The sequence below is a fragment of the Leucopleurus acutus genome, assembly GCF_964270905.1.
Source record: "Leucopleurus acutus genome assembly, chromosome: 1".
NCBI classification, from domain to species: domain Eukaryota; kingdom Metazoa; phylum Chordata; class Mammalia; order Artiodactyla; family Delphinidae; genus Leucopleurus; species Leucopleurus acutus.
The window spans coordinates 61,685,475-61,698,632 of NC_139142.1; the positions used below are offsets into that span (position 1 = coordinate 61,685,475).

At 39.9% G+C, this 13,158-nt stretch overlaps 1 protein-coding gene across 2 annotated transcripts in view; it reads left to right on the forward strand.

The window, feature by feature from the left end:
• Positions 1–11,531, forward strand: part of SLC25A21 (solute carrier family 25 member 21) — a 518,924-nt gene extending 507,393 nt beyond the window's left edge. For both annotated transcript variants that reach the window (XM_082835287.1, XM_082835288.1), the window contains 3 exons: positions 5,644–5,825; positions 6,768–6,820; positions 10,164–11,531. In XM_082835287.1, the coding sequence (XP_082691413.1) occupies positions 5,644–5,825; positions 6,768–6,820; positions 10,164–10,225 (297 nt within the window). In that variant the 3' untranslated portion in view covers positions 10,226–11,531. The remainder of the gene's footprint in view (positions 1–5,643; positions 5,826–6,767; positions 6,821–10,163) is intronic.
• Positions 11,532–13,158: the final 1,627 nt, after the last annotated feature.

Here is a 13,158-nt window from a genome sequence, read left to right on the forward strand (position 1 = left end):
TATGAGCCTGATAAAATCTATAGACATTTTCTCCTGAAAAGCCCATCTGCACATACCCAGAACCATTGCTTATAATTTCAGGAGGTTCTCAGGCACCTCCCACAACAACCCACCCACCAACCCTTAGGCGTATCAGTAGAAAAACTATCCCCTAAGGCAAAGTCTTGGGTTCACTTGGGTGTAACAAAAATTCCCTTCTTACACCTAAGCTTTCAGTTCACTCATTTGTAAAATAGAAATAAAAATAATAGTTCTTACCCCAAAGACTGTGAAGATTAACTGATATAATACACTGAAGAGCCTAATTTGAAAACCAGAAACACTAAATATTACCTTTTGCTCTCTCTTTATAGTCCTGCTACAACAATCCTCATTCTTGAGGCAAGTGAATGCCTCTCCCTACTAGGGGAAAGATCAGGAAGTGTAAGAAAGAAGAGCCAGCCCAAAGAGTAATATTTCAAGACTTTACTCTGTGCCCACTGCATTCTTTTGCTAAAATCTGGTCACAGGATGCCATATCATGTATTTTTCTGTGAGTCCCTGAGTAATGGGGTCTGGCAAGCCCAGGCCTGGCTCTATGACCTGAGAGTCTCAATTCATTTGCCTGGAAATACTCCACTTTGCAAATGTCCTATGCCTTGTCATGTCCCCATGTTAACGCCTCCTGGCAGAAAGACAGAAACATAAAGTTCTAATAGGGGTTCATTTACAGGGTAGAAGATACTGAGTTTTGAGAAATAGTGATTAAGGTCAAAGCCTGATTCTCATTGTTTCTACAAAGATAAACTACAGTGATAGGCTAATCCGCAGACATTTATTTAGCACTTACTGTGCACACTGCCTAGTAGGTAACACAAAGAGGAATAACACATGCTCCTGTTCTGTGCCAGCTCACATTCCAGCAGGGAAGATCGATACACACAAAAATAAACCAGACACAAAGAGAGCCAGAGCAAGGACGATCGAGGATCAGGCAGTGTTTCAGGAGTGCCCAAGAGGGAGAAATCAATTTTGATGGGGATCCACGGAAGTCTCTTGGGCAAGGTGGGATTTAAGCTGGACCATAAAGAGTGGGGCTGCTATCTGTGAATATGATGGAGAATGATATTCTAGGTTGTGGGAGTTGTTTGAAAAAACACATGGACTTAGAAAAGTGTTCGGTAGAAATGGGCATGATTATGATTTAACCAGCATGAGTGTAGTTTGGCTTGGGGGTAGAGGTGTAGAATTTGAGGCTAGAAAGGTAGGTTGAAAGCATATCATGGGAAACAAACCAAAGGCCAATGAGGAGCTTTGGCTTTACTCTCTGTGCTGTGGGGAAGGGTTGAGGGTCTTTGAGTAGGGAGGCACCAGAAGCAGATACGTTTTTATTAAAAAAAAAAAAATCCCTGGTGCCACTGTGAAGAACAGATGATAGAAGCAAGAAGAAAGCAAGACTTGGTGAAAGTAATGGGAACCTGAGCTAAAGCCAAAGAAGTAGCAAGAGCAGCCGGAGGGGGATGAAGGGGAGGGGCATTTGAGGGACTGTGTTCTTCCGAGGATGGTTGATGACATGCAGCAAAGAAAGCAGAGGTGAGCTGGCAGGGCTCTCCTTGGCGCATCCGATCCCAGTCTGGGTTGCTGCCTAGAGCAGACCATGGACTCAGAGGAAGAGGCTGGAAAGGGGCCCAGAGGCCGGGTGGTGAGGGATAGCTCTTGGCCATCCCCAAAAGACTTTTCTCCTCCCTAGAATGCCCAGAGGGGTAGCAGTTGACCATCTGCTTTGCCTGCCTGGAATATCAAAATCAGTGATTCCCAGACATGGGCCCTCAGCCTGGCAATGTCAGAAGTCCTAAAGTTCTTTTTTTTTAACATCTTTATTGGAGTATAATTGCTTTACAATGGTGTGTCAGTTTCTGCTTTATAACAAAGTGAATCAGTTATACATATACATATGTTCCCATATCTCTTCCCTCTTGTGTCTCCCTCCCTCCCACCCTCCCTATCCCACCCCACTAGGAGGTCACAAAGCACCCAGCTGATCTCCCTGTGCTATGTGGCTGCTTCCCACTAGCTATCTATTTTACGTTTCATAGTGTACATATGTCCATGCCACTCTCTCACTTTGTCACAGCTTACCCTTCCCCCTCCCTGTGTCCTCAAGTCCATTCTCTAGTAGGTCTGTGTCTTTATTCCCATCTTGCCCCTAGTTTCTTCATGACCTTTTTTTTTCTTTTTTTCAGATTCCATACATATGTGTTAGCATACGGTATTTGTTTTTCTCTTTCTGACTTACTTCACTCTGTATGACAGACTCTAGGTCCATCCACCTCACTACAAATAACTCAATTTCGTTTCTTTTTATGGCTGAGTAATATTCCATTGTATATATGTGCCACATCTTCTTTATCCATTCATCTGTTGATGGACACTTACGTTGCTTCCATGTCCTGGCTATTGTAAATAGTGCTGCAATGAACATTTTGGTACATGACTCTTTTTGAATTATGGTTTTCTCAGGGTATATGCCCAGTAGTGGGATTGCTGGGTCATATGGTAGTTCTATTTTTAGTTTTTTAAGGAAACTCCATACTGTTCTCCATAGTGGCTGTATCAATTTACATTCCCACCAACAGTGCAAGAGGGTTCCCTTTTCTCCACACCCTCTCCAGCGTTTATTGTTTGTAGATTTTTTGATGATGGCCATTCTGACTGGTGTGAGGTGATACCTCATTGTAGTTTTGATTTGCATTTCTCTAATGATTAATGATGTTGAGCATTCTTTCATGTGTTTGTTGGCAATCTGTATATCTTTGGAGAAATGTCTATATAGGTCTTCTGCCCATTTTTGGATTGGGTTGTTTGTTTTTTTGATATTGAGCTGCATGAGCTGCTTGTAAATTTTGGAGATTAATCCTTTGTCAGTTGCTTCATTTGCAAATATCTTCTCCCATTCTGAGGGTTGTCTTTTCATCTTGTTTATGGTTTCCTTTGCTGTGCAAAAGCTTTTAAGTTTCATTAGGTCCCATTTGTTCATTTTTGTTTTCATTTTGATTTCTCTAGGAGGTGGATCAAAAAGGATCTTGCTGTGATTTATGTCATAGAGTGTTCTGCCTATGTTTTCCTCTAAGAGTTTGATGTTTTCCTCTAAGATGTCTTCCTCTAAGAGTTTTCCTCTAAGATGTTTTCCTCTAAGAGTTTCCTCTTAGAGTTTCCTCTAAGAGTGTCTGGCCTTACATTTAGGTCTTTAATCCATTTTGAGTTTATTTTTTTGTATGGTGTTAGAGAGTGTTCTAATTTCATTCTTTTACATTTAGCTGTCCAGTTTTCCCAGCACCACTTATTGAAGAAGCTGTCTTTTCTCCACTGTATATTCTTGCCTCCTTTATCAAAGATAAGGTGACCATATGTGCGTGGGCTTATTTTAAAGCAACTTCTAGGTACTTTCCCAGGTGATTGATCTGGGAACCTAAGGTGGGTCTGAGGTGGGTCTGGGTATCCATATGTTGTAAAGCTCCCAGGTGACTCTGATGCACAACTGGATTTGGGAACTACTGTGGGATCTTACTGTTGAGCTGGGAAATTAATAGAAAACATGGGTTCAATGCACACTTGTGCTAGTGAACACTATGATGGCTTGAAGACCTTAGGATTTGGTCCCCAACAGCATCTCAAACATAATGACCTTCATTGAGTGTCTTAGCCTCTCCTCCCTCCCCAACTCCAATCCTCAGCGAACACATCAGGAGGTGGGAGAAGCTGTGTGATTGACAGGGTCCCTTGAACTTCCCAAAAGGTCATTGTGCGTATACAAGTCATCACTTTCACCCTTGTCCTTGGCTGTGTCGCAGAAGCACCATGAGAGGGTCTCATCATAGGTGTTTTGAGACTTTAGAAAACAGGTTACATAAAAATACTATCCATTTTCTGCCAGGCTTGTACAATATTCATAGCACTTTTACTACTATTATTGTTTTTATTTCTCAGAAAAACCATGCAGTACAAAGTTAAGGTGGGTGTTAAAAACATCCCTTCTACACACTGGGCTCCATGGGATTCAGTGACTCGTGCAAGGTCAGACAACCAGAGCTGGCCCTGAATCTGCCATCCTCCCGAGCTCCAGTTCTGCTTCTGTGCCAGAATGGAGAAGGGTAACATAAAGGCATTTTTCTCTCCTTGTAAAAGGGAAAAGAATGGGGGGAGGGGAAGTTATTTAAACACACCTCACTCATACTGCAATCACTGCATTGTTTTTCCTGTTGAAAGACCCTGTTGGTTTTTAAATCCCTTTAAACCTACCCGACACCTGTATGGCCCAGATCCAAGAATTATTACCGAACCCCTCACTTTTTATATTTAACCACATAGGAGTTTCTGTGATGGTATCTGGCTCTTGTTTCAGTTGAAAATTTCAGAGCTTCCAGAATTTTTCTTCTTCCATCAAAGCTATAAGCATGCAATGCTCAGACCTGATTTTTTTTTTTTTTTATTAAGCAGAGAATGGTTCCCACGTTTACTTCTCCTGCTGGATAAAAATAGCATCATGGCACTACCCTGTATTGTTCCTCTGTGAAGATCCCTCCAAAGTATTGACCAAAAGAGAGGCCAGGGGAAGGATAGGGGAGGTCTCCGTCAGCAACTTACGGTTTGTGAGATGACCTCTCTTCAGGGCAAGAACTGAGGCTGACAGCAAAATGAGAACTTTCCAGCAAATTCATTGTAACAAAGCATAATGTGAGCTCACTAGGCACAAAAATAGGCAAAAAGAAAGTGACTTCCACATAAGACCTAATTAAATACTTTGATGTCAGGAGCAGAGCAGGGAGGGGTGGAAAATGAAATCAGACCAAAGTGAAGGACCCAAATTCAAATGGAAAGAAGAAATATTTTTCTCTCTCTTTCTTCCTCCCTTTCTGTGTGCATGTATGTCTCTCTCCCTGTCTCTTTTCTGTCTCTGTCTCTCACCTTTTCTTCCTTTGCCATTGAAGGAAGAATAAGATTCAGGAACAATGGGTTGAAAATTCTTCAGCCAATAGTCCAGCGACTTACTACTGTTTATAACGCACAGAATGTCACAGGCTGTTTTGCAGCCTTCCCAAGTTGGTTTGTTAATAACAGGAAGCTAGCACTTCTCAGTACAGTGGATCAGCTACACGTGAAAATAAATGCAAAAAACCTGGAGGGGAATAGCAGCAGACCGAGAGTAGCCTTGATTTAATTTAACATTTGGGGGTCCACACACAAATGAGCATTTTAGTAGGCTTCATGGTGGAAGTTGCTGTCATTTGTAAAATATTCTGGCCAATTAGCTAATAGTGTGCTTGGATTTCTCCTGTTTTGATACAGTAATACTAAGTACATTGTGAAGCCCAATTATACAAATCATCCCCATATGCCATACCAGTCTTTCTTTATGAACTGTGTTTATAAATCCTGTGTGAGGAAATGTGTACTTCAGCAATTTAGACCATGTGTAAAAACATAGCCAATGGGATTGTCAAGAAAACAAGTTCCAGCCTAGGAAATCCTAATGTGTTCCGCTGGAATAACAGGAGGGTGCCGGGGAGTGCAACGCTCTGCTTAAATACATATTGCTTTATAGTGTTTAACCGACTTAGGGGCTTACGCTTCCCTTTCTGTTATTTTATTCTTCTTTTCTTTTAGGATCCAACCTTGGAGTTTCTGAGAAAATTTGGGGCTGGTCTTCTCTCGGGCACAATAGCCTCAGTCATTAACATCCCTTTTGATGTTGCCAAAAGTAGGATTCAAGGGCCTCAGCCAGTTCCTGGAGAGATCAAGTACAGAACCTGTTTTAAAACAATGGCCACGGTCTATCAGGAAGAAGGGTAACACATTCTTATTTTAATAAATGTGCAAGACTGAAGCATTGCTAAAACCATATTGTACTTCCATTTTGATGAGAGCCATTAAGCCCTCCTGAATTGGGTGTGTGTTTGAGAAGCTCTAGGGAATAGATGAGAAACTTTGTGAGATAACACAGTAATGAGATGTTGGCAAAACCTTCTTACGCCATCAAGAAACATAAGCCACGATCATTCAATATACTGTATGTTTGTCCTAGAATGCCAAGGTGAACTTTTTTTTTTTTTTCCCAAGGTGAACTCTTTGCTTGTCGGTTTGCACATATGCTATTGCATATAATATGCCCTGTTCCCACGTGGGCAGGAGAGTAATTGTCTTCTGACTATACATCTAATCAAAATGTCACCTAATTATATTCTCCTGAGAGAATTAAACATGAGAGTTCTGTGAAGGTAGTTTTCTTTTAAGAATTTAAAGTATGTGCCTTTTTCTACTGTTTTCTGTTTTGTTTTAAGTCTTACTTTCGTCTCTTCATCCTTCCTCAGCAGGTCTTATTCTCAAGTAAGCAAGTAGTATTTTATTATTTTGATCTAAACTGCATCGTATTTCCTTCTGTGAGGACTGCGTTTATGGTCTTTTAAACTCAATTCCAAGAGTCATTTTGTCCATATACACAGCTGTCTTGAAAGTAAGGCCTGTCTGGATAACAAAAACCATCTCGCTGATGAAAGTCCTATTTGCGATGGGACAAGATCAGCATAGCTTGGGTATTAAAGGATTAATTCTTTCCTCTCATCCAATTTGCTGCAGAGAATACTTAGCCCGATACTGCCTGTTTTGGGATTTGAAAATTTTTCTCAAATGACTTTTCTGGGTAAATGCTGGGTCAGCATCTCAGTAAACCTGAGGTACAACTGCATTTTGTTTTCAGAATAAGAATGTTGCTCTTTCCCTTCCGGTTCTAGCATTTTAGCTTTGTATAAAGGCCTGCTTCCCAAGATTATGAGGCTTGGACCAGGTAATAATGTTTTCATTACTTATATCCTTCCTTCCTTATTTCTCTAGTATCCCTTTTATCTTATTTGTGTCTATCTGTAACACAACTAAAGTTTGTCACACTGTGAAACATGGAAACCTTAAGGATAAAAAGTTGTCTGGGAGTATTCAAGACACTAAAGGCGTCCATTAGAAACGTTCTGCTTTTGTTTATAAGGTACTATTTGTGGCCTTACTGGAGGCTAATAGAAGCCAAAGCCCACCTTAAGTCAATCGGAAAGGATGCACAGCCAGTCGGAGTTTGAGTCGCTTCTGGCTGAAAGGGAGGATTTTTTACTGAGTGAGGGACCAGCCCAATAAAACTTTCCCTGTGCTTCTAGTTCATTCTTGCTCCTGCCTCAGCTTCGCTTCAGAAGGAGAAAAGGAGGACAGCTAGTCTCCATGAACAGCCAGTGCAACTCTCCCCACTGTCGCCTCTGGGAAGCAAGAATGGAGAAGCTGCAGCCTGGCGCTCACCTTCCTAGCTCCTGTCAGCATGATGGTGGAGGCTCCTGGCTCGGGGCCTTACCTCAGGATGCCAGCCCACAAAAAGCCGGCTGTCATTCCCACAGGGAGAGTCAGCTGCCTCTGTGTAAATAGATAAGAAAGCAACTGCTGCAGACTCAACCACCTGGGCAAATAGTCTTGGATTATAAGCAACCTTGTGAATAAGTACAGAAGTATGCGCTAGACCACACGTATTATTTTACCAGGCTACACTCACCTTCTTAGACATCCTGGAAATCTTCCCCAGAACTGGCCCCTACTCCTCCCCTTTCTCCCTTTCCCAATCTTCCCTTTGAACACTGATGTCCCCTTCCCCTGCCACACTCACACACATGCACATTTACCTTTAAATGTCAGCCCAGTGAACGAGCATTTCTGCCAACGTGAGATATAGAACAGCAGTCTGTAAATTGAAGCTCGTGAACAGTTCATACTTTTGTATATTTTGAAAACACTTCCACAGTTCCCAGTCCATCTGTCCCAGCCTTTTAGGCATTTAAGCATGGATTTTTGCTTCACATTTGAGATTCAGACCTGCCTTCTATTTGTTACTGGCCCGTGTGTCAACACGACCCCAATGACAAAGAATATTGGTGATTTTGTGCCACTCTCTCTTCAAGAATGTGGTGTTTTTCCTTCACCACACAGTATAAACCTCCTAGTAGACCTAGTATTAGAGAAAATCATAGGACTGGCCCTAATCCAGCTTTCTCAGGACGGGATGGGCCTGAAAAGGGAGAGCGATCAGGGAGAGTTTAGCTAAAACAGTAATTGACTGGAACCTTAATCCAAAACTCTTAAATAATCTGACCCCAGGTTTTGTTAGAGGCTTGCAAATGTTTGGTTGGCTTTTTAAGTGTTTTTTGCATGAGGTGTCCTGAGTTGCTGTGGTGTTAAATCCAATGAAAGGTGTTCTTGTGAACATACTGTCCAGGCGAAACAAAATTGTGAATAACTGGAAATCTCATTCAAGGACATGGCCTCCACTCTCATCCCAAACATACAGGTCCTAGCAACCTCAAAGGAAAGAAAGGTGTAGAGAGAAAGGTAGGACTTTTGAGTTAAGGATAAGATTTTTTCGAGAGAGAGAAAGAGGAAGAGCGAGAGACAGTAAAAAAGAAAAGAAGGGTGAACCTGGCATTTTCATCCTTCGTTCTAGAGAAGCATCCCTTTTTTTTTTTTTTTTTTTTTGCGGTACGCGGGCCTCTCACCGCTGTGGCCTCTCCCGTTGCAGAGCACAGGCTCCAGACACGCAGGCTCAGCGGCCATGGCTCACGGGCCCAGCTGCTCCGCGGCATGTGGGATCTTCCCGGACCGGGGCACGAACCCGCGTCCCCTGCATCGGCAGGCAGACTCTCAACCACTGCACCACCAGGGAAGCCCCCATCTTATTTTTATAACAGCCTTAGCAGCTCTACGTGTCTAATGATCAGGACCTCCCATGAAAGAAGAATCTTGAAGTCTGTGGTTTAAACTCCAAATATCACTAGGCTGCAAACTAACCCGATTCTGCGTGTTCTTGTCTTATATGGTGAACAGTTAATAAGAGTAAACAGAGCAATTACATACATATTAACAACCCTCCGTAGTGCATCCCTTTTTGTTTGCCAGAGCCAATAGGGCTACAGCAGCTGAGAGGGGGCTATTAGAGTATCTTCAGGGGTTAAAAATGAAAATTACAGGCAGAGAATTATCTTTGGTATAAGGTTACACAAACATGTGCGGCCTGTAGATTAAAAAAATATATATATGGTAGTGTGTACAAAATAAGATCAAAATCAAGTTCTGTTTCTTTCTGTCAGAAGCCAGTCTTCTGTTCATGCAGCCAAGTCTTCTCTAAGTTGTACTCTGGATATCTGTCCACATTTTTTTAAATTGGGCTTTACAATGTTGTGTTAGTTTCTGCCGTTTGTCCACACTTTGATTTTGTAATATTGTTCACATAGACATGAAAGGATAGAGAATATCTTAAAGGGCACAGGATATGTGCTATTTACTGCATCAGACAGAACACAGAATCATCCACATGCAAATGCTTCTCCCGACGTCTAAGTATTCAGCAGCCTCAGTGCTTGTTTTCCATATCATAGTCCTATTGACATATTACATAGCAAGCCCCTTTGCAGCCAGTTATATAACTCTTCTCTTCCAAGATAAATGATGGTCTTATGACACTCAACCCCGACTACCAAATTTTCAAGTGCAATCCGTATATATCTGAGGCAGATGAAAGGAATGAAGGCAACAAAAATCTGAGGCAACAAAAGGAGGTTGAAAGCTAGCTAAGTTTTGAAATACAGATTTTCAAAGTACTCAGAAGCTATTTTTCACATTGTAATCCGGTTTGAAAGCTGTACGAGAAAACCAGGCTCACGCATCCAGCACCATCTTAGAGATTTCCTTCTTGAATGCAACGACAACAATGCTAATTATAAACTGAAAAAGATAAATCCTTTGCCTACATATGACAAATCTGAAGGTTTCAGTTTGCGGGAAAGCCACATGCCCTTACATGACTAAATGTGTCTGTATTTACTTACTTTTAAAAATTAAAAGTGCCTGAAAAAGAATCTGATGAGAAATGATGAAAGTTACAGAAACTCATGGGGAAAAAATGTAGTTAGAGACTCAAGATGGTCTTGATTTCGCTCTGAGAATTTTCCACAGTAGTTTTCTGTGTGTTGGAGCTTGAGAACTGATGATTCTGAATGGCTTCTGCCTGATAGGCTGCATCGGACTCCAGGGATTCAGAAACCCAGTGGGAAAGACAGCACGATTTCACAGGACTTGGGATAAAAACCAGCTCTTTTCTTTTCTAGGTGGTGCAGTGATGCTGCTGGTTTATGAATACACCTATTCATGGCTTCAGGAGAACTGGTGATTGCCTACAGAGTATTTTTTCCCCCTTGTGATAATGGATATTCATTATACAGCACCATGAGAAGAAGAGAATATCGATCAGCTGAGCTGATACAATGATAAATTATGATTATACAACTATACACAATTATAGAGGGCAAAACAGTTTGTTCAAGAACAAAACCTATTTTGATACTTCAAAAATTATCTCTAGACAATTAGAAACTGTCGTTTTGTGAGAAGAAAACTGTGAGAAGAAAATTACTACTATGAAGCAATGAGGTATATAAACTGAATATAGAAAAACAGCATGAAATCAGATCTATTTCCTAAAAGCAATGTAAATTTTATGACCTGTGTTCCTCTTACAAGGCTTCACAAGGAAAATTCATTGTGTTGATGATTATTTTCTCCCAAAAGGTCAAGAAGTGCTTAAAAGGGAAAAAAAATTAAGCCAAAATTTAAACAGTTTTTTTAAGGAATTAAATTCCTCCATAAGTGGTATTTAATGATATACAAGGAAGATATTTCTAAAGTGTATCAAAATGACCTTTTAAAATTTTATGTTAAAATGTGAGTTTGTTGGTTTCTTTTAGTAATAATACTCATCTCAGCTATATTTTCCTAAATCTACTTTATATTTTTCACTGTTAATATTTTAAAATCATGATATTTGAAGTCTTTTATGACAAATATAAAACATGAAATTATATTAAACTACTTTCCCTTTGAAAACAAGTTTTAATGCGGAAATATTTTCATGCTAAATCACAAATTCGAACCACTCCTTGGGCCCGTTTGTGCTATCTGTATTTGCATCAAATACCTTTGTTCAGAACTCTTACCTATGCCATTCTTAAAAATGATGTTGAGAATAAAACTAAATTTCTAGATTATTAGTTTTAAGTGACGGTTTCAGGTGTGAAGTCGACTAACTGCAGTGTTAGAATAGGTATTATGAAGGGGAAAATGTTTCAAAGGAGAAGTACATTCTTAGCATTTCCAAAGATTCCTGTACTAACATGCACTCCAAAAATTATCTCCTTGGCGTTGATATAACCAAACTTAATTTTATATACGCATCCTGAAACGATGCTGCTTCGGTAGCTCGAGTCAACAAAAATATCTGCATGTTCTAGATGGCACCCGCTCTTAACCACTACAAGATATTCCTACCATGAAGCTGTGTCACTAAAACATTTGAAAATAAAAAATGAAAGATAACATAGTAATTATTACTCTTTATTAATTTAGAGCATTTAAAGTATAAAAATAAAGGCTTTTTGACATACTGTATATACATACACAGCCTTCGGTTGTACATCCTTTCCAACGTGTTTTTTTAATTTATATTTCAGCCCAGTATTTAATGAGGGTCGTTAAAAGTAGGACAAAACAAGAGAAATAAGAATGTGTCTGTTGTCCAACTGCATTCTATCCTTCAGGTAATATTCTTGCCTTCTGTGAAAGAGAGCACTGCCTGCATAGAGGCCATGAAATTGAACCTTTAACCTCTCCATGTGGATGGGATGGAAAAGGATCTCTGAAGAGTGCATTTGCCAGGTTAAAAACAACACTTTTACCCCCTAAGAATCAGAGGAAGTATGTCAACAGTAACCAATAATAATAATGTTTTAAAAATCAAACCACCCCATATCCCATCCCACTTTCCTTCTCTCATTTTTAAAAGTAGCTTTAAATCATAATGTGCTTTAAATAGCCAATTGTATTTGGGCTTTCTCTTTTTCAATTTACTCCATGTGAATTCACTGTTGCTAAGAAAAAACCTAGGGAAAAAAAGAAAAGGAAAACTTTCATACTATTAATATTAGATTTTTAACAAGAACCGGAAAAAATATATAAATAGCATAATAACAAGAGATTTCTTAATTTAGATAAAGAAAATAACATTTAGTTATGTTTCCATACAAACAATTGATATTTTTTAAAGACTCCTAATAGCCGCCTAAAAACATCTGATAAGGAATAATTCTGTACCTTATGTCAGTTTTTCTGCATGGCAGGAGAGTCCCTGTACAGTGTGGTTTTAAAGTCTCCACCAAAATATTGGACTGGTATTTTGTTCCATTCGGTTTATAGTCTATTTTCTCACCAGACTGGGAACTCCAGATGTCAATAGGAGCTTTACAAGATCAAAGGAAGACTACGGCCCTGAGAGTTCATCTGCTTCTTCTGCTTATTCTTCTCCTGAAGTTATAATCCTGTTTGCAGCACTGAATTTCGGTTGCTTTAGAAATAAATGCAGTTCAAAGCTCTCTATGAGATATCTGCTGCTTGAAAAAAGCAGTTCCTCGAACATAGCTTGTGTGTCAGAAATCTGATTACTGTTTGTATCCTGGTGATTTGAAAACCTAGCTAATCTAGCCATCTGAGTTTTAGATGAGGCCATGAAACCGATGTGACAGAACTGGATTGCCATGTGGGCTGTGCACAGCACAGACCAGAAGAAATCAAAATCACCTAACGAATGCATCTTTAACATCCATATCTAGTGATGTGCCCTGTTAGTTATTGCACAGAATTAATACCAAAAAACACGCAATATATTAATTTTCCAATAGATGAATTGTACCAATGTTTTAAAAACGTATTTTCAAGCCTATATTGCCAAGCAGGAAGAACTTTCTAAACAGAAGCAATTAAAACTGTAGAATTTTGCCCAAGAAAATCAACTGTTTTAAAATACAACACATAATCACATGCACGCACACACACACACACACACACACACACACACACACACATACCCCTCAGCTCTATGATTAACACTAAAGTGAAAAACAAATTGGTTTAGAAAGATCCATCAGTTAAACTGTGTCCTGTAACTCCAGAAATGAATAAAGGGAATTTTTAAAAATTAAATAGCATTTGTATTTCTAATACCACCACCAGTTTACCTACACGTGAAACATGCTTCTGTACAACAATGTAAAC